Raw genomic sequence first — 20,042 nt, forward strand, 5'->3', positions numbered from 1 at the left:
GAAATACATGAGCTTCATTGGTCAGAATGTGCACATTTTCTTAAGGGAGACGAAGTAAAAGTTCATTAATAATGTTCCTTTCCTTTTTTAAGGAATGTAGTAAGAAAACAAAAACTGATGACCAAGAGAATGTGTCAGCCGATGCACCGAGTCCAGCCCAGGAAAATGGAGAGGCAAGTAGATTTTTCAGTTTTGTATCAGCCCAGAGTAAACTACTGCTGCTGTTTTTCTCTTTGGGGGCTCACAGCACCGTGCACATCACTGCTTTAAAGAAGACTGAAGTACGCGGGCATGGTGGCTCACGCCTGGAATCCCAGCACTTTGGGAGGCCGAGGTGGACGGATCACTTGAGGTCAGGAGTTTGAAACCAACCTGGCCAACATGGTGAAACCTTATCTGTGCTAAAAATACAAAAATTATCCAGGTATGGTGGTGTACGCCTGTAATCCCAGCTACTCAGGAGGCTGAGGCAGGAGAATCGCTTGACCCTGGAAGACAGAGGTTGCAGTGAGCTGAGATTGTACCACTGTACTCCAGCCTGGGCAACAGAGTGAGACTCTGTCCCAAAAAAAAGACTGAAATAGGCCGGGCGTGGTGGCTCATGCCTGTAATCCCAGAACTTTGGGAGGCCGAGGCAGGCGGATCATGAGATCAGGAGATTGAGACCATCCTGGCTAACACAGTGAAACCTCATCTCTACTAAAAATGCAAAAAATTAGCCGAGCGTGGTGGGGGGCGCCTGTAGTCCCAGCTACTCGGGAGGCTGAGCCAGGAGAAAGGCGTGAACCTGGGAGGCGGAACTTGCAGTGAGCCAAGATCGCGCCACTGCACTCCAGCCTGGGCAACAGAGTAAGACTCCGTCTCCAAGACTGAAATAAACTTGAAGGGGCTAATAAAGACATGTGTGAGACAGTCCATCAGTGGCACAAGGCCTGTCTTCTCAGAACACACTACACCAAAACACACTGCATTGGGAACAAAGAAAACGCGGTGTAATACTGGATTTCTTCTTTTAATTTTTTTTTCCCCTTTTGAGACAGGGTCTCACTGTCACCCAGGCTGGAGTGCAGTAGCTCACTGTATGGCTCACTGCAGCCTTGACCTCCGAGGCTCAAGTGATTCTCCTGCCTCAGCCTCCCTAGTAGCTGGGACTACAGGTATGCACCACCATGCTCAGCTAATTTATTTTTATTTTTATTTTTTTGTAGAGATGGAGTTCCACTATGTTGCCCAGATTGGTCTTGAACTCCTGGGCTCAAGTGATCCTCCTGCCTCGGCCTCCCAAAGTGCTGGGATTACAGGCGTGAGCCACTGTGCCTGGCCTCTTTTCTAATTCAGTTCTTGTTTTTAAATTCCCCTTAGCTAGTAGCTATGGTCTCTGTTTATTGGATACATAACCTGAGCCTGGCTCTCAAGAATGTGATTTTACGGCCAGGCATGGTGGCTCACACCTGTAATCCCAACACTTTGGGAGGCCGAGGTGGGTGGATCACCTGAGGTCAGGAGTTCAAGATCAGCCTGACCAACATAGATAAACCCCATCTCTACTAAAAATACAAAATTAGCTGGGCATGGTGGTGCATGCCTGTAATCCCAGCTACTCAGGAGCCTGAGGCAGGAGAATTGCTTGAACCTGGGAGGTGGAGGTTGCGATGAGCCGAGATCACGCCACTGCACTCCAGCCGGGGTGACAGAGCGAGACTCCATCTCAAAAAAAAGAATGTCATTTTACATGCAGTCTCATTTCACGCCCAGAAGAAACATTACATGTAAGCCTGGCCATTATCCCTGTTTTACTGAGTGAAGGGTTTTGGGAGAGGTTAAGGTCAGTTTACCCTTAGAAAGTACTAGTACCAGTTTATAAATGGAGAGTTGGCAATATGGCAGAAGCATATTTTTTCCTTAAGTTTAGTAGTCCTGACATGTTTAATCTGACAGGTGTTCTCCCAGTTGCCCTGTGTGCCAGTGCTGTGGGGACTGTGGGGCTTAGGGAGCAACAGGGCCTGAGACAAGCAGCCAAAGAGCTGGCCACAGGCAGAAGAGAGGTAGGGTGCATTGGAGCCCTGGAGGCAGCTGGGGCCAGTGCGCCTGAGTGGCCAGCCCCAGGGGCCTCCCTCACCTGCCCTCTGGTTGTGTCGTTGTAGACAGATATCTAAGCCCTGTGAGCCTCGTTTCCTTATCAGAGGCCTGGGGAGTAGGGTTACTTCCCTCCCAGGACTGTGGTGAGGATGAGATAACGTGTGTACACAGCCTAAGCGGGCGCCCTGCCAGGTCAGTGATGGACACAGGGTGAGAGGAGTTGGGTTGGGGTTAATGGAGTGGACCCTGACGAGTGGTCAGAATTCAGGGTGGGAGTGTAGGGAAGGGCACTGGCACACCAGGCAAGAGGAGGGTGTGGACAGACGTGCTCTAGGGAGAGACAGTGGCTCCCCTTGGCCAGGTCAATGACAGTGCAGAGCTGTGGAGACCGTGAGGGGGTGACTCAGGTGTTTGTTTTAGGGCAGGTGATGGAGGTAACCAACTTAAGCTGGCTAGAGTAGGGGAAGAATTGCAGGAAGCCATTTGGGTGGCAGCTTTGAGAGCCTAGGCAGAGGTGGTGGGCCTGGGCAAGTCTACCAGAGTGATAGAGACAGAACAGAGGACGTAGTGCAGGGAAGGGAGTGCAGTTTTAGCTCCACAGACACTGGGCCTTCTACAGTGTGTGAGTCTGGGGTTTGGTGAGGAGAGCACTCCGCTGGAAGTGCAGGTGGCAGGGCTGCCCTGGGCTGAGTGAGGCCAGTGGGCCTGATAAAAGGGAACAGGACTTCTGTAGAATGCATCAGTGTGGAAGGCAGGAGGAATAAGAAGAAAGAATGTGAGGGGTGAGGAAAGAATGTGAGGGGTGAGGAGGGAATCAGACCTGGACCATGAAAACTTATGGAAGGACTGGGTTATACACAGCATGTCTGGTGGCAAGGCAGGGAGGAGGCACTGCTGGGTGAGGGGGGCAGTTTGGTCATAGGCATCTCAGTGGGGATGTGCTGTGGAGTCACAATTCATGCAGCTATGGGCACCAGATGTTTGGAGTGGAGCTGTGGCTTTGACCCACTGGGAACTTGTTAGAAGCACAAACTCTTGAGCCCCATGCGGACCTCCTGAGTGCCCATCTGCAGCAGAACAAGATCCCAGGGTGAGTGGGCTGCACAGAGACGTGGGGTCATGTGTAGGCAGGAGGCAGAGGTGACACCCGAGCTGCGGTTCGTAGCACGCTGTGGAAGGAGGCACATCCATAGCCGTCTCCTGTCAAATCATGTTTTAAAGAAAAACGAATGCATGGACTACCTGAGGAGCTTCTGTAATTTATTGACATTACTCCTGTAAGCTTCAGAGTATTCATATGTTCATCCACCAGTTATTTATTGAGCACTGTCTGTGTGCAGTACCTCTTGGAGGTGCTGAGGAACAAGAGAACAAGACAGTGTTCAAGCTCTCATGAGCTTACATTTTAGCGAGGAGGGACAGACTCCTGCTAGCAGTCGGCAACATAAGTACAGATGGGTGGGGAGGGAAGAGACGGGTGAGGGGGTGGTGCTGTTTTAGCAGGTGTTGGACATCGTCTCTGCTGAAGGCCACCCAGGGTGAGCCTGGGGCTCTTCAAGGTTGCTTCATGCAGAAGGATGGCGAGAGCAGCAAGGGCCAGTGGGGCTGGACGTGTGGAGACCAAGGGGGCTGTGATGGGACCCGGGCAGACAGGGGCCACTGGCTTTGCCCAGGCCCTCTGTGTGAGGGGCAGCTGTCTGAGCAGAGCAGAGGTGTGGTTTATGTTTTAGCAGATGTCGGGGGGCACAAGGGCCAGTCAGGAAGGAGAGGGTGGAGGGGATCAAAGAGTGACTCTACATCCAGGTCAGGATGAGCATCCTGTTACATGTCCGAGTGCAAACCCAGAGCCAGCACTGAGTTGTAAAGTTCTGAGCCTCAAGGGAGAGGCCAGGGCTGTGGGTGGCCTCAGGGAGCCGTGGGATGGTAAGAGGGAGCACAGAGCTAGAGGAGCAGTCAGAGGGCTGGATCACAGGCACCAAAGAGGAAGGGGTCTAGGAGGAAGGAAGGGCCAGTGGGGTCGCTTCCAGAACACAAGGGTCATTTACTTCCTACCACGTGACAGTGCTAGGGCTGGGTTCCACCCTTGTCATCTGCATGGTTCCCTAGTGTCATTGTGGGCTGGGCTCTGTGTCCTGTGTCCCTTCACCACCTTGAGCTGCTCAGTGGCAGAGACTGTCCTGCTTCCAGCCCCTTGAGCACCAGGCCTGGACCCTGGTATTATCTCCAATGTTTACTGTGAATTCTGTATATGGGTGTTACCCTCTCTAAAGAAGCACATTAAAGAGTATTTGTTGAATAATCATGCTGAAACGTCATCTTTTATAGAAGGGAGAATTCCACAAGTTGGCTGATGCCAAGATATTTTTGAGCGACTGCCTGGCATGTGACAGCTGTGTGACTGCAGAGGAAGGAGTCCAACTTTCCCAGCAAAATGCCAAGGATTTCTTCCGCGTTCTGAACCTTAACAAGGTAAGGCATTCGGGGCATTTACTGATGCTGGGGAGCTGACCTGGAGGAGGTGGAGGTGAGGCCTGGCTTCCTGCACAGAAGCCTCTGCTGGGACATCGGATGCACATCTCAGCCTTTTCCCGGTGTTGCTAACGTCCTGCTTTGACCTTCCAAACCTCTCCATCAAGAGCAAAATCCCCGCACAATTTCCTGCTCCCTTAATAATGCTCAGGCAGTGGTGGGGGGCTGGCACCACCCCTCAGGCTCCTGTGGCTTAAGTGGGGCCTCTGCCTGGTGAGGTCAGGTAACACGGGTGTTGTTGATCATGCGGGCAGCACAGAGCCGGAGCTCCTGCTGTTCTGCCTCGGCTGCACGTTTTCGGACACAAGAGTTATGTTCTAATAGACCGATCAGCTTGGGGCAAGGCAGAGACACTCCAAGGAAGTAAAAATTCCCAAAGCTCCTTCCTTCAGCTCATCCCTGCAGACCTCCTATACAGAACGAGAGGTGCCACTTGTCTTTCCGTGAGACAGGTTGTATTAGTCCATTCTCACATTGCTACAAAGAACTACGTGACACTGGCTAATTTATAAAGCAGAGAAGTTTAATTGACTCACAGTTCCACAGGATCTACAGGAGACATGGCTGGGGAGGCCTCAGGAAACAATCATGGCGGAAGGGTGAAGGGGAAGCAAGCATGTCTTCACGTGGCAGCAGGAGAGAGCAAGTAAAGGGGGAGGTACTGCACCCTTGTAAACAACCAGATCTTGTGAGGACTCACTCACTATCATGAGAAGAGCAAGTGGGAGATCTGCCCCCATGACCCAGTCACCTCCCGCCAGGCCCAGCCTTCAGTTTCACATGAGATTTGGGTGGGGACACAGAGCCAAACCATATCACAGGCGAAAGAGAAAGAAAGAGACAAAGGCAGATGAGGCTGAAAAGCACTTCTTGGTTTCCATGCTGTCACCTCCACGGGAAGCACCGGCATCCTACCCTGCCCAGGGTGTAGGAGCCCATTCACAGTAGGTAGTGTGCTAGAGCAAGGTAGGGGCCTCAAGAAACACTGACTGGCACAAGTGTAGTGGCATAGGGGACAGCCAAGGAGCCTTCTCAGCGTTTGCCATTCACCCCCATGGCATCTTCTGGACAAGTCATCCAGCAGCAATTAGATCACAATATTTTTCTTTCTGAGACAGGGCCTCACCCAGGCTGGAGTGCAGTGGAGCAGTTTTTCTTTCTGAGACAGGGTCTCACCCAGGCTGGAGTGCAGTGGAGAAAGTCTCAGTGGGGAGACTCCGGTGATCCTCCCACCTCTGGAGGCTCCCTGTAGCCTCCAGAGCAGCTGGGACTACAGACGCGTGCTACCACACCTGCCTAATTTTTGTATTGTTTGTAGAGACAGGGTTTTGCCATGTTGCCCAGGCTGGTCCTGAACTCCTGTGCTTAAGCGATCCTCCAGCCTCAGCCTCCCAAAGTGTTAGGATTACAGGCATCAGCCACCACACATGACTTAGATCACAATTGCAGATAGAGACACATGTCCTCTGTGTTGCCAGCATTAGTTGTGTCTGGGTGTACCCTGACTTATATGCACTTGCACGGGAGCTCCATTAGCAAGCAGCAGGCTGCCTGGATAGGATGGTCTGAACCAGGAGATGCCCCCCACCCATCAGCCAGGTTCGCCATGCATACCCGTCCCCACCTGCTCACCCTTGGCCTTTCAGGGAACAGAATGGCTTCAGCCATTTTGTTACGTTGAACAGACTTAGTGCATACAGCTTTGCAGACTACTAGAGACTTAATTCTGTGGTGTCAACGGTTTTTGCAAAAACCCTTGAAAGTGTCTGTGTCACTTTATGCTTCCCTAAGTGATAGGGGCAAACAGCTATGTGCAGCCATCCTGGTCACATTCAATATCAAATTCAGTTTTTTCCCACCTGACGCGTAGGAAATTGTATCTCATTTGCATTTTCTTGCTTATTTAGAGAAGTTGGTTACCCTAGATGATGTTTATTGACAGTTTATATTTTATCTTATGCTGCTTGTCCAGTCTACAACTTATATTTTAGTACGGTGTGAGATGTGGATACATTCTTTTTCCTTTTTTTTCTTTTTTGAGATGGAGTCTCTCACTGTCTCTCAGGCTGGGGTGCAGTGGCGTGATCTCAGCTTATTGCAACCTCTCCTTCCTGGGTTCAAGCAATTCTCCTACCTCAGCCTCTCAAGTAGCTGGGGTTACAGGCAGGCACCACCATGCCCAGCTAATTTTTGCATTTTTAGTAGAGATGGGGTTTCATCATGTTGGCCAGGCTGGTCTCGAACTCCTGACCTCAAGTGATGTGCTCGCCTCGGCCTCCCAAAGTGCTGGGATTACAGATGTGAGCCACCACGCCCGGCCAGATACATTCTTTTCTATTTGAAAAAATCAAATTGTTCCAGCATCTTCTGTTCTTCCCCCGTTGACCTGAAATATTATCCCACCTCTCTCATATATTGATAGATGTGCATCCATTTGTTTCTTTTTTTTCGGGCTTTGCCATGTTGGCCAGGCTGGTCTTGAATTCCTGGCCTCAAGTGATCACCCGCCTTGGCCTCCCAAAGTGCTGGGATTACGGGCATAAGCCACCGTACCTGGCCTTCTTTTTTTTTTTTTTCCCCCATTACTTCCACCCCACCCTCGTGCTGCATGTGTATTTCTTGACCCTTTTTTGAGATGGAGTCTCGCTCTGTCACCCAGGCTTGAGTGCAGTGGCACGATCTTGGCTAACTGCGACCTCCACCTCCTGGGTTCAAGCAGTTCTCCTGCCTCAGCCCCCTGAGTATCTGGGATTACAGGTGCACACCACCATGTCTGGCTAGCTTTTGTATTTTTAGTAGAGATGGGGTTTCTCCCTTTTGGCCAGGCTGGACTCGAGCTCCTGACCTCAGGCTATCCACCAGCCCCGGCCTCCCAAAGTGCTGGGATTATAGGCATGAGCCACCACGCCTGGCCCTTGACTCTTTTATCTGAACCTATCTTTTATTGTGCTGCCAACATCTAGTTTATGCTAGTTTATGCAGTATTTTTTTAGAACAGTTTGTAGATGAGGCTTACTCACAAAACATCTTGGGCCTGGTTACTTTTTTTAAATTTTTTTATTTTTTATTTTTGGAGATGGAGTCTCACTCTGTCGCCCAGGCTGGAGTGCAGTGGAGCAATCTCAGTTCACTGCAACCTCCATTTCACTTCAACCTCCACCTCCCGGGTTCAAGCGATTCTTCTGCCTCAGCCTCCCGAGTAGCTGGGATTACAGGCACATGCCACCACACCCAGCTAATTTTTGTATTTTTAGTAGAGATGGGTTTCGCCATGTTGGCCAGGCTGATCTTGAACTCCTGACCTCAAATGATCCGCCTGCCTCAGCCTCCCACAGTTCTGGGATTACAGGTATGAGCCACCATGCCCAGCCGGGCTGATGACTTTTAAGAGGCATCTCTGGATACCATTTTAGTGTGTGTGTTTTTTTATTGTTGTGTAGTAATTTCACTTATTCATTGGCCAATGTTGTAATTTGTATTTTCCCTTTAAAATTATTTATTTTTTCCAGATATTCACATTTACTGATATAACATTGTTCTTGAAATTGACAAAGTCTCTTAGATCTGTAGTCATGTCTCTTTTAAGACAAGTATCGGCCAGGCTAGGCGGCTCACGCCTGTAATCCCAGCACTTTGGGAGGCCGAGGCAGGTGGATCACAAGGTCAGGAGTTTGAGACCAGGCTGCCCAATATGGCAAAACCCCGTCTCTACCAAAAAGACAAAAAATTAGCTGGGTGTGGTGGCAGGTCCCTGTAATCCCAGCTACTTGGGAGGCTGAGGCAGGAGAACCACTTGAACCTGGGAGGCAGAAGTTGCAGCGAGCTGAGATCGCACCACTGTACTGTAGCCTGGGCAACAAGGGTGAAACTCTGGTTTTTTTTTTTTGAGACAGAGTATTACTCTGTCACTCAGGCTAGAGCGCAGTGGCTATGGCTGTTCCTAAGTGTGATTATAGCGCTCTGCAGTCTCAAACTCCTGGCCTCAAGTGATCCTCCTGTTTCAGCCTCCTGTGTAGCTGGAACTGTAGGCATGCACCACTGAAGCCAGCTCATGTTTCATTTTTTAAATCCTGACTTTTAAAAAAATATTTACCAGAAGCCCAAACCTCACCATAATCCTGATTTTTTTTCTCATTTTTCTTAATTATGTTTGCCAGTGTTTGTCTATTTTATTAGTCTTTGCATAGACCATCTATTACGTTGCTCTGAATTTCTCATTAAGGTGTGTAACTTTTACTCCTTGTGTAATCAGCAGATACCTGACATTCTCTATTTCTCCTTCTAGAAATGTGATACCTCAAAGCACAAAGTGCTGGTAGTGTCTGTGTGTCCTCAATCTTTGCCTTATTTTGCTGCTAAATTCAACCTCAGTGTAACTGATGCATCCAGAAGACTCTGTGGTTTCCTCAAAAGTCTTGGTGAGTCATCTTTCGATAAATTGGGAATATATAACTTGAGTTTATAAGCGCCCTTTTTAATCTCTAAAGTTCGTTTTTCAAGGACGCAGGGTAGATAAGCAACTTCCAAAAGAGTCTCTTGGAACGTAAAAAGACCATGTCCCGTGTGTCATGAAACCCAGCCTCTGATCGATGGTAGACGAGTGTCACTTTTCTCCTTTGCTGTGCACAGACGGGTGTTTTGTTACACAGTGGGAGCTGACCCCTCTGGGACCAAATAGTGACCACCTTCTGACAACACAGACAGGACACTGGGAGATTCCCACACTGGCCCAGCAACCTCCAAGTCACCCCTTACCCCCAGAGGGTGTGTATTTGATAAACAGTCACTTCTGAAATGATTAGTATCTGGTTTCCCAAGAAGCTCTCTGAAGAGCAGAGCAGAAAGGGAATGGGCTTGTGTTCTTTACTTGAGGAATGAAAGGTAGAAATTTAAGAATATAATAAAAGAACTCGGATGTCAATGCTGGAATAATACTGCCTGAAATGTTGATGGATGATGCTTCTGCGTCTTCTGCTTTGGTCAAACTGGAACTGCCTCCCTCCATTGCTTATAGAGGGGCTTTTACAGCCTTGAGCATCCTCATAGCATGATGGTCAATGTGCAAGTTCAGAAAGGGAAAACTGAGCGAGTTGCCAAATAAGAGGTTTTTTTTGTTGTTTGTTTGTTTGTTTGTTTTTTGAGCTGGAGTCTCGCTCTTGGTGCCCCAGGCTGGAGTGCAATGATCTCTGCTCACTGCAACCTCCGCCTCCCGGGTTCAAGAGATTCTCCTGCCTCAGCCTCCCAAGTAGCTGGGACTACAGGTGCGTGCCACCACTCCCGGCTAATTTCTGTATTTTTAGTAGAGATGATGTTTCACCATGTTGGCCAGGATGGTCTTAATCTCTTGACCTCGTGATCCACCCGCCTTGGCCTCCCAAAGTGCTGGGATTACAGGCATGTGCCGCCGTGCCTGGCCAAGAGTTTTTATTATTCTACAGCGGCTTTTAAAAATTGTAAATATTGGTCAGGTTTGGTGGCTCATGCCTGTAGTCCCAGCACTTTGGAAGGCCAAGACCAGAAGATTGCTTGAGGCCAGGAGCTCGAGACCAGCCTCGACAACATAACAAGATCCTATCTCTGCTAAATAAGTACATAAATGTAGATATACTGGGGATTACTGGTGAAATAAAATGATATTTGGAATAAGGATCATCAGGACAGGCTTGAGGTCTAAACAGCAGCCTGGGGGTCCTGATGCTCCCTGTGCCCTAGGCGCCTGGGCTTTAACAAGGCCTGGTCATCTAGCACATAATGTGCTGCAGCTGAAACCCAGCTACAGCGACAGATGCCCACACGTTAGGTCGCTCCTTCATGCTTGTCATCATAAAGCCTCGGGTTAGGTTAGTTACACTGAAGATCAGAGTTGTCAAATGCTATATTTTCTCACGATGAAAGCCCTTATTTGGGGCTAGATTGTTAAAATGATGTAACGGAATATTATATGTCAATAAAATGTATCCACAGTAAAATGGATTTCTTAATGTAATATTTTAAAATTTATAATATTTCTTTTTTTGTTGTTCATGAGACGGAGTCTTGCTCTGTCGCCCAGGCTGGGGTGCAGTGGCGCGATCTCAGCTCACTGCAAGCTCCACCTCCCAGTTTCACACCATTCTCCTGCCTCAGCCTCCCGAGTAGCTGGGACTACAGGTGCCCGCCACCACGCCCGGCTAATTTTTTGTATTTTTAGTAAAGATGGGGTTTCACCATGTTAGCCAGGATGGTCTCCATCTCCTGACCTCATGATCTACCCGCCTTGGACTCCCAAAGTACTGGGATTACAGGGGTGAGCCACCACGCCCAGCCTAATATTTCTTATAGCTAGTTGCATTTTCTCTCAGCTTTGTTACCTGGGGAGCGGGAGAAACAAAAAATTTAAAATTAAAAAAATCAGGCCGGGTGAGGTGGCTCACGCCTGTAATCCCAGCACTTTGGGAGGCCGAGGGGGCAGATCACCTGAGGTCAGGAGTTTGAGACCAGCCTGGCCCAACATGGCAAAACCCCATCTCCACTAAAAATACAAAAATTAGCCTGGCATGGTGGCAGACACCTGTAATCCCAGCTACTCGGGAGGCTGAGGCACAAGAATCGCTCAGACCCGGAAAGCAGAGGTTTGCGGTGAGTTGAGATTGCGTCACCACACTCCAGCCTGGGTGACAGAGCAAGACTGTCTCAAAAAAAAAAAGACTGGGTATGTTGGCTCATGCCTGTAATCCCAGCACTTTGGGAGGCCGAGGTGGGCAGATCACGAGGTCAGGAGATCGAGACCATCCTGGCTAACGCAGTGAAACTCTGTCTCTACTAAAAATTCAAAAAAGTAGCCAGGTGTGGTGACGGGCGCCTGTAGTCCCAACCACTTGGGAGGCCGAAGCAGGAGAATGGTGTGAACCTGGGAGGTGGAGCTTGCAGTGAGCCGAGATCACGCCACTGCACTCCAGCCTGGGCGACAGAGTGAGACACTGTCTCAAAAAAAAAAAAAAAAAAAAAAAAAATTCAGTATAAAAATTTAAACCGTTATAAAAGTATGCCCAGCCATTCTATACTTTTACTGTATGTTCTGCTTTTAAACACACCAAGAACCATCACAGACTGAAATTTAATTTGCCTGTGAATTGGAAGGGAATGCTGTGGGTACGTTGTAATATTTCATTAATTTATATATGGAGTAAGGTGTTTTAAAATGTAGATGTAGAGAGGGAAGAAGCATGAGAGAGAACATACATATTTCGTTGTGAAAAATCCTACACGCTCATTGTTTACAAAATAAAAGGTAAAGCGCACGGTCTTGAACTTAGGCCATTAGGAATAGATAAGAATCAAGACTGATTTTGTTATCTTAGGAGAGATGCCTGTAGAATCTGTGCTTTAAGTTTGTCTCTTAAACGTGAGAAAGCAAAAATGAGTAAGAATGAAGAAGTATTGGCTGGATGCAGTGGTTCACGCCTGTAATTCCAGCACTCTGGGAGGCCAAGGTGGGTAGATCACTTGAGGCCAGGAATTCAAGACCAGCCTGGCCAACATGGTGAAACCTCATCTCTACTAAAAAATACAAAAATTGGCCAGGCATAATGGCGGGCACCTGTAATTCCAGTTACTCGGGAGACTGAGGTGGGAGGATCACTTGAACCTGGAAGGCGGAGGTTGCAGTGAGCCGAGATTATGCCACTGCACTCTAGCCTGGGTGACAGAACGAGACTCCGTCTCAAAAAAAAAAAAAAAAAAAAGAGGAAGCCTAAAAGTAGATCTTTTAGTACGTGATTTAAGCTGAATATGCTCCTCTCTCCTGCAGGGGTGCACTATGTATTTGACACGACAATAGCTGCAGATTTTAGTATCCTGGAGAGTCAAAAAGAATTCGTGCGTCGCTATCGCCAGCACAGTGAGGAGGAACGCACCCTGCCCATGCTGACCTCTGCCTGTCCTGGTGAGCCCCTGGACCCCCGCTCTGTTGGCCTGAGGTGCCAAAAGAGGTTTCACAAGATTCTGCAGGCTCTAGATGAGGTTGGAGGCAGACAGACCCATCCCACCCAGCCTTGTAGACCAGGAGGGAGGAGCTTGGCCTGATTCACAGCGGGTGTTTGATGTTTTGGGACAGCCAATTTAGTTTTTCATCAGAGGTGCCACACTGGAAAGGCCAGTATGGTTATTTATTTTATTTTATTTTATTATTATTATTTTTTTGAGACAGAGTCTCGCTCTGTCGCCCAGGCTGGAGTGCAGTGGCACAATCTCGGCTCACTGCAAACTCCACCTCCCGGGTTCAAGCAATTCTCCTGCCTTAGCCTGCCAAGTAGCTGGGACTACAGGTGCACGCCACTGCACCCAACTAATTATTGTATTATTAGTGGAGATGGGGTTTTGCCATGTTGGCCAGGCTGGTCTTGAACTCCTGATCTCAGGTGATCTGCCTGCCTCGGGCTCCCAAAGTGCTGGGATTACAGGCGTGAGCCACTGTGCCCAGTCTAGGCAGATCTCTTGAGCCCAGGAGTTTGAGACCAGCCTGGGCAAAATGTCTCTATTTTTTTTTTTTTTTTGGAGACGGAATCTCAGTCTGTTGCCCAGGCTGGAGTGCAGTAGTGTGATCTCGGCTCATTGCAACCTCCACCTCCCAGGTTCAAGCAATTCTTTTTTGTTGTTGAGACAGAGTCTCGCTCTGTCGCCCAGGCTGGAGTGCAGTGGCACGATCTCGGCTCACTGCAAGCTCCGCCTCCCGGGTTCATGCCATTCTCCTGCCTCAGCCTCCCGAGTAGCTGGGACTGCAGGCGCCTGCCACCACACCTGGCTAATTTCTTTTTGTATTTTTAGTAGAGACGGGGTTTCACCGTGTTAGTCAGGATGGTCTCGATCTCCTGACCTTGTGATCTGCCTGCCTCGGCCTCCCAAAATGCTGGGATTACAGGCGTGAGCCACTGTGCCTGGCCAGATTCAAGCGATTCTTATGCCTCAGCCTCCCCAGTAGCTGGGATTACAGGCTAGTGCCACCACGCCTGGCTAATTTTTGTATTTTTAGTAGAGATGGGGTTTCGCCATGTTGCCCAGGCTGGTCTTGAAATCCTGACCTCAAGTGATCTGCCCGCCTTGGCCTCCCAAAGTGCTGGGATTACAGACATGAGCCACCACACCCGTCCTCTAATTTTTTAAATAAATATTTTTTAAAAGGAAAAGAAAAATAGGCCAGGCATGGTGGCTCACAGCCGTAATCCCAACAGTTTAGAAGGCTGATGTGGGAGGATTGCTTGAGCCCAGGAGTGTGGGACCAGTCTCGTCAACATAGTAAGACCTCGTCTCTGCAAAAAAAACAAAAAAAAGCCAGGGGTGGTGGCAAGTACCTGTAATCCCAGCTACTACGAATCCTATCCTGAGGTGTTTGAGCCAAGGAGTTAGAGGCTGCAGTGAGCTATGACTCCTCCATTGTACTCCAGCCTGGGCGAAAGACTGAGGTCCTGTCTCTTAAGAAAATCCGTTTTCTCTTGAAAGTACAACATATCTCAGATGTACAAATAATTATGGAATAACATGGCAAATGTGCATGTATCTTTTGCCAGCTTAAAAAAAATACAGAATAAGAAAATTTCTTTACATTGATAATCAGATACTCTCAGGGCGCACTGTTTAAACCACTCTTTAATTAGTTTTTGGATGCCTGAGTTATAGAAGAGATTTGTCACATGCTTTTCAATTCTGGAAAAATAGAGAGTTTGGGTTAAGAAATCTTCGATGATGCATAAGGGAATAAGGAAGGAATGGCTATCCTGGCAAACAACACTAGTTAAAAATTATTCTACTACATGAGGCCTGTGGGAGCATAGGAGAGCTCTATCTAAGCTAGTCGTAGGCTGTATAATTTTTAGGGTTTGGTTCACGTTTCAGTTCTCAATTTATGCTCCCCCCACAATGGTTTCAAATTTTTCTGGCATTTTACATGTCAACCTTTAGTCATTACGATTATGAATTAATAAGATGGAACATTGACATCGTGGTTGCTTAGAATACGGACTTACTCTCTAGCCATTTATAAAATATAAAGAGGAAATTTACCATCTGTTCCATGGGCTGCATTGGTTGGCTCGTTATTTGAGCTGTGTTGTTCACCAGCAACCCACAGCCTGCTGTGATCTCAGCTCCAGATGGGGACAGGGATGTTAGTGACTTCTTTCAGCTGTATGGTTTGCCTTACTGTAAGTGATTCACAGATTTTTGTATCAGAGGTCTAAGTATAAGCCATTTGATGCCAGATACAGCCTTTTACTAGATTGTGGGTGTTACATTCAGCTCTTGTGGCATTTTGGGTGTGTTTCCAGGTGTAAAGGGATAATTTCCACACCTGATGGTTTCAGGGGCTGCCTGGGCTCCAGCAACCTGGGAGTACCTGGTGTTTGTGTGCTGAGCCTGAGCCTGCCTCTGTGGTCCCCTTGCAAGAGTGCTTTCCTTTTGGGACCCCGTTACATGATGCCACACACAACATGGCTTCACAACACCAGTCACACTTGCTTAGTTCCACCCCCAACCAAGGAAGAGGCCGTGTAAAATGACGACGAACTAAGGCCCATGCCCCTGGAGCAGTGGTTTTTAAATTATAAAAAATTTAGGCCGGGTGCGGTGGCTCACGCCTGTAATCCCAGCACTTTGAGAGGCCGAGGTGGGCGGATCACAAGGTCAGGAGATTGAGACCATCCTGGCTAACACGGTGAAACCCCGTCTCTACTAAAAATACAAAAAATTAGCCAGGTGTGGCGGGCACCTGTAGTCCCCGCTACTCGGGAGGCTGAGGTGGGAGCTTCACTGGAACCCAGGAGGTCGAGGCTGCAGTGAGCCGTGATTGCACCACTGCACTCCAGCCTGGGTAACAGAGCAACCCTGTCAATCATACATATATACTACATACATACAGCAAATCTCAAGCTAAAATAGGAAGCAAGGGGCTGGTCTGCAGCCGGTGGCTGGAGAAGAGAAAGGATTTGGTGACACATTTCTCAGAAATGCCGTCACTGAGAAGAGACCTCTCAGGGCCCCTACCTAGCATTGTGTTCATTGCCACAGGCGGAGGGATCACCGTTTCTGTACAAATCAGCAATCTGCTCAGGATTCACATCAGCAGAGTTAGTTCCTTCAGTGACTTGAGAAGGTTCCATCCCAGTAGGACCTCTCATAAGGAAATCAACAAATGCAAGGAGACTGCAAAAAGTTTGTGGAAGAACAGAATTAAAAGATAAAAAGTATAAACTTTATTTCTCAACATAAGCTCCATCCTGGTCAAGACACTTTTTTTATTTTTTATTTTATTTATTTATTTATTGAGACAGAGTCTCGCTCTGTCACCCAGGCTGGAGTGCATTGGTGTGATCTTGGCCCACTGCAACCTCCATCCCCCAGGTTCAAGTGATTCTCCCAACTCAGCCTCCTGAGAAGTTGGGATTGCAGGTGCATGCCACCATGCCCAGCTAATTTTTGTATCTGTAGTAGAGACAGGGTTTTACCATTTTGGTCAGGCTTCAAACTCCTGACCTCAGGTGATCGCCTGCCTCAGTCTCCCAAAGTGCTGGGATTACAGGCACTTGCCACCATGCCCGGCTAATTTTTGTATTTTTAGTAGAGACGGGGTTGCACCATGTTGGCCAGGCCAGTCTCAAACTCCTGACCTCAGGTGATCCGCCTGCCTCGGCCTCCCAAAGTGCTGGGATTACAGCAGTGAGCCACTGCGCCCAGCTAACACTTTTTTGTTTGTTTGTTTGTTTTGAGACGGAGTCTCGCTCTGTCGCCCAGGCTGGAGTGCAGTGGCGTGATCTCGGCTCCTCTGCCTCCTGGGTTCAAGTGATTCTGCTGCCTCAGCCTCCTGAGTAGCTAGGATTAGAGGCATGCACCACCACGCCTGGCTAATTTTTGTATTTGTAATAGAGACACGGTTTCACTTTGTTGGTCAGGCTGGCCTCGATCTCCTGACCTCGATGATCTGCCTTCCTTGGACTCCCAAAGTGCTGGGATTACAGGCATGAGCCACCACACCTGGCATTTTTGAGACGGAGTTTCGCTCTTGTTGCCCAGGCTAGAGTGCAATAGCAAGATCTCAGCTCACTGCAACCCCCACCTCCCAGGTTCAAGCCATTCTCCTGCCTCAGCCTCCCAAGTAGCTGGGATTAGAGGTGCCTGCCACCACGCCCAGCTAATTTTTATATTTTCAGTAGAGACAGGGTTTCACCATGTTGGCCAGGCTGGAATCGAACTCCCGACCTCAGGTGATCGACCCGCCTCGGCCTCCCAAAGTGTGCTGGGATTAGAGGTGTGAGCCACTCCACCCAGCCAACAGTTTTTTAAGCAGGATCTTACTTTGTTGCCCACGCTGGAGTGCGGCAGCTCACTCATGGCTCACGAGAGCTTCAACCTCTTGGGCTCAAGTGATCCTCCCACCTCAGCCTTCCAAGTAGCTGGGACCACAGGCGTGCGCCACCACACCCAGCTAATTTTTATATTTATTTTTTTTTTTAAGACAGAGTCAGGCCAGGCAGGGTGGCTCACGCCTGTAATCCCAGCACTTTGGGAGGCTGAGGCGGGAGGATCTCCTGAGGTCAAGAGTTCGAGACCAGCCTGACCAACATGGTGAAACTCTGTCTCTACTAAAAATACAAAAATTGGCCACACACGGTGGCGCACACCTGTAGTCCCAGCTACTCGGGAGGCTGAGGCAGAAGAATCGCTTGAACCCGGGAGCCAGAGGTTACAGTGAGCCGAGATCATGTGACTGCACTCCAGCCTGGGTGACAGAGCAAGACTGTCTAAAAAAAAAACAAAAACAACCAAAAAAACAACACAGAGTCTTGCTCTGTCATCCAAGCTTGGAGAGCAGTGATGCAATCATAGCTGACTCCAGCCTCGAACTCCTGGGCTCAAAGCCATCCTCCTGCCTCAGTCTCCCAAGTAGCTGGGACTACAGGTGTGCACCACCACGCCTGGCTGATTTTTTTATTTTTGTAGAGACAGAGTCTCACCGTGTTGCCTAGGCTGGTCTTGAAATCCTGCCCTCAAGTGATCTGCCTGCCTCACAGTCCCAAAGTGTTGGGATTACAGGCGTGAGCTACTGCGCCCGGCCCTGGGGCATTTCTCTCTGTGGCTGCTTCTGTGTCTCTGTGGGCGTTTCCCGAGCACACACGGGCGTGTTTATAGGTGAAACTTTGATTGTTAAATGGGATTGTCATGTCTGACTGTGGGACATGAGCTGCCTCTCACCCTCTGGGCGACCTTCCCCGCCAGGAGTGGAGTCTACCAAGGTATCTACCCAGCCCCTGTTTGAGGGCAGGTTGCGTGGCTGTCATGTACACAGGTGTGCAAGTGTCTGTGGGGTCAGGGCCTAAAATCAGTTGCCAGGTCAGCAAGTTCTGTGATGTTCTTATGCGCTCTGACTGGGCTGTGCGCCTGCGGGAAAGGAGTAGGCAGGGCTCCTGTGGTGGAATTGCTGTTGTGTGGTCAGCTGCAGTGGTGACTTGTGTTCACCCTGGAAACCACAGCAGCACTCAACCTCAGGAAAGTGCTCAGATTGTGCGGGCATGTAGTGACACTACAGATTTTGCTATTTATTATGACTTGAGGAGTATAGATTTCTTATATTTTAAAAAGCGTGCACTTATTGGGCTGTTAGTTTCTCGTCGGTGAGAGAAGTTGGGCAAGCATGTGGCTGCTCTCCCCTGAGCAGTAGCTACGTGTCCTGGCTGTAAGGACGCTGCAGCTGGCCAGGCGATTTTGCACGGTGCAGCCTGGGCCGCTGCTCCTGCTGCCTTTCAGTGCTTGTTCCCCTTCACCTTTTTGGGGGACCTGTTACTCCGACTCTTACTTGTCTGTCAGCCTTGCAGGGACGCTCCCATTTCCCAGTAGCCTCCAGGCCTGCAGGTTCCCATGACCCACAGCCGGGCCACTGAGGATGGGTTTTGGGTCCAGCACGAGCTCCTGGTAAGGCCTGGGGAAAAGGTGTCCTGGCTTCACCCTGGGGCAGCAGGGACTCGAGCTCAGCATTCCCTGGTGTGTTACAGGAAGACCAGAGGAAGCAGTAAGGAGCTGACCGTGGATCCCTTCTCTCCCCAGGCTGGGTCCGATACGCCGAGCGGGTGCTGGGTCGCCCCATCACTGCCCACCTCTGCACCGCCAAGTCCCCCCAGCAGGTCATGGGCTCTTTGGTGAAGGATTATTTCGCCAGACAGCAGGTAAGCTGATCTCTCTCTGGAGGGCAGGAAGGGCAGGTGAGGGAGGACCATGGCACAGGGGCCCAGGAAGGGGAGGTTCCCCATCTGTCCAGCATGGTCACGGCCCCCCAGGTGAGCAGAAAGGAAGCTGTGGCTTCAGGAAACATCAGCAGTGCTGTTTCTCACCAACGCCCGTCTCTATTCCTCCCTTCCTTCCTCTTACAACCTTTTTCTTTCTTCTTAACCTTTTCTGTGGCATCTGGTGGTTTTCCTGGGCCCATTCGGGGTGGAGTAGAAATGCTGCCCACCCTGCTGAGAATGAGGCCCCGGACCTTGCCCAGAGATGCTGCTGCCTGCCTGCTGTTGGGATGCCTCACCCAAGGAGGCCTAAAGTGGCCTGTGCCTGGAGGCTGAGGGCCGCTGTCATTTAGGGAGCCAAACCTGGCCTCTGCCCTGGCCTTTCCCTCAGACCACGGGGATCACATGACTTCCTTAGCCACTTCTGTGAGATTCCACAGTGGCCATGATGCTGTCCTCCACTTGATGGAGTGAGTCCCGGCCTGAGGCTCCTGCGTGCCCCCTGCCTCGGCCCATCGTGTTCTCCCTTCCCACAGCCCTCTGCGGCCCCCAGGTCCTCCCAGAACTTCCTGATGTCTCCAAGGCCACCCTCAAAGGGACCCTAATCCCATGGTTTATTCTCCAGCCGCTGGCATGCCCCACACTGCTCTTCTCAATCAGACTTTACACCTCCCTCCCGGGAAGCAGCCATGTCCAGGCACTGTGGTAACTGGAGTAGAGGGTAACATCAGGATCTTTCAGACATTTGAAGTCAGCCTAAAAAGGCACGCACATTTGGCAGCCTTGTTATTTTAGCAATAGGCAGTGTTTTCTTTCTACCTAGTTTCTTTCTACCCATAAAGTCATAATTTGGCAAATTATAAACATGATGTCAGAGTATACACGTTCAGTTTAGGCAGGACCGAAAAATGAGCTATGGGACTTTCTCGGGCCCCACAACAGTCCCAGCCCCAAGAAAGTGCTGCATGCAGCCAGGCTCGATGGCTCACGCCTGTAATTCTAGCACTTTGAAGGCCGAGGCGGGCAGATTGCCTGAGCTTAGGAGTTTGAGACCAGCCTGGGCAACACGGTGAAACCCCATCTCTACTAAAGTACAAAAAATTAGCCAGGCGTGGCGGCATGCGCCTGTAGTCCCAGCTACTCGGGAGGCTGAGGCAGGAGAATCGCTTGAACCCGGAAGGCAGAGTT

The 20,042-nt window shown here is 49.6% G+C and overlaps 1 protein-coding gene across 9 annotated transcripts in view; it reads left to right on the plus strand.

Annotated features, from left to right (window-relative positions):
* NARF (nuclear prelamin A recognition factor) overlaps positions 1-20,042 on the plus strand; it is a 29,165-nt gene that overhangs the window by 1,720 nt on the left and 7,403 nt on the right. For 5 of the 9 annotated variants that reach the window (XR_010153170.1, XM_016930987.4, XM_063799459.1 and 2 more), the window contains exons 2-6: positions 93-173; positions 4,405-4,548; positions 8,894-9,026; positions 12,398-12,532; positions 18,679-18,797. Coding sequence is in view for 7 of the 9 variants with exons in the window: in XM_016930987.4 (XP_016786476.1) it covers positions 93-173; positions 4,405-4,548; positions 8,894-9,026; positions 12,398-12,532; positions 18,679-18,797 (612 nt within the window). In the remaining 2 variants the exon portion in view is untranslated. The remainder of the gene's footprint in view (positions 1-92; positions 174-4,404; positions 4,549-8,893; positions 9,027-12,397; positions 12,533-18,678; positions 18,798-20,042) is intronic. The other 4 variants (XR_010153171.1, XM_024350786.3, XM_063799460.1 and 1 more) reach the window with 1 other exon arrangement.

The sequence above is a fragment of the Pan troglodytes genome, chromosome 19 (assembly GCF_028858775.2).
Source record: "Pan troglodytes isolate AG18354 chromosome 19, NHGRI_mPanTro3-v2.0_pri, whole genome shotgun sequence".
Taxonomy (NCBI): Eukaryota; Metazoa; Chordata; class Mammalia; order Primates; family Hominidae; genus Pan; species Pan troglodytes.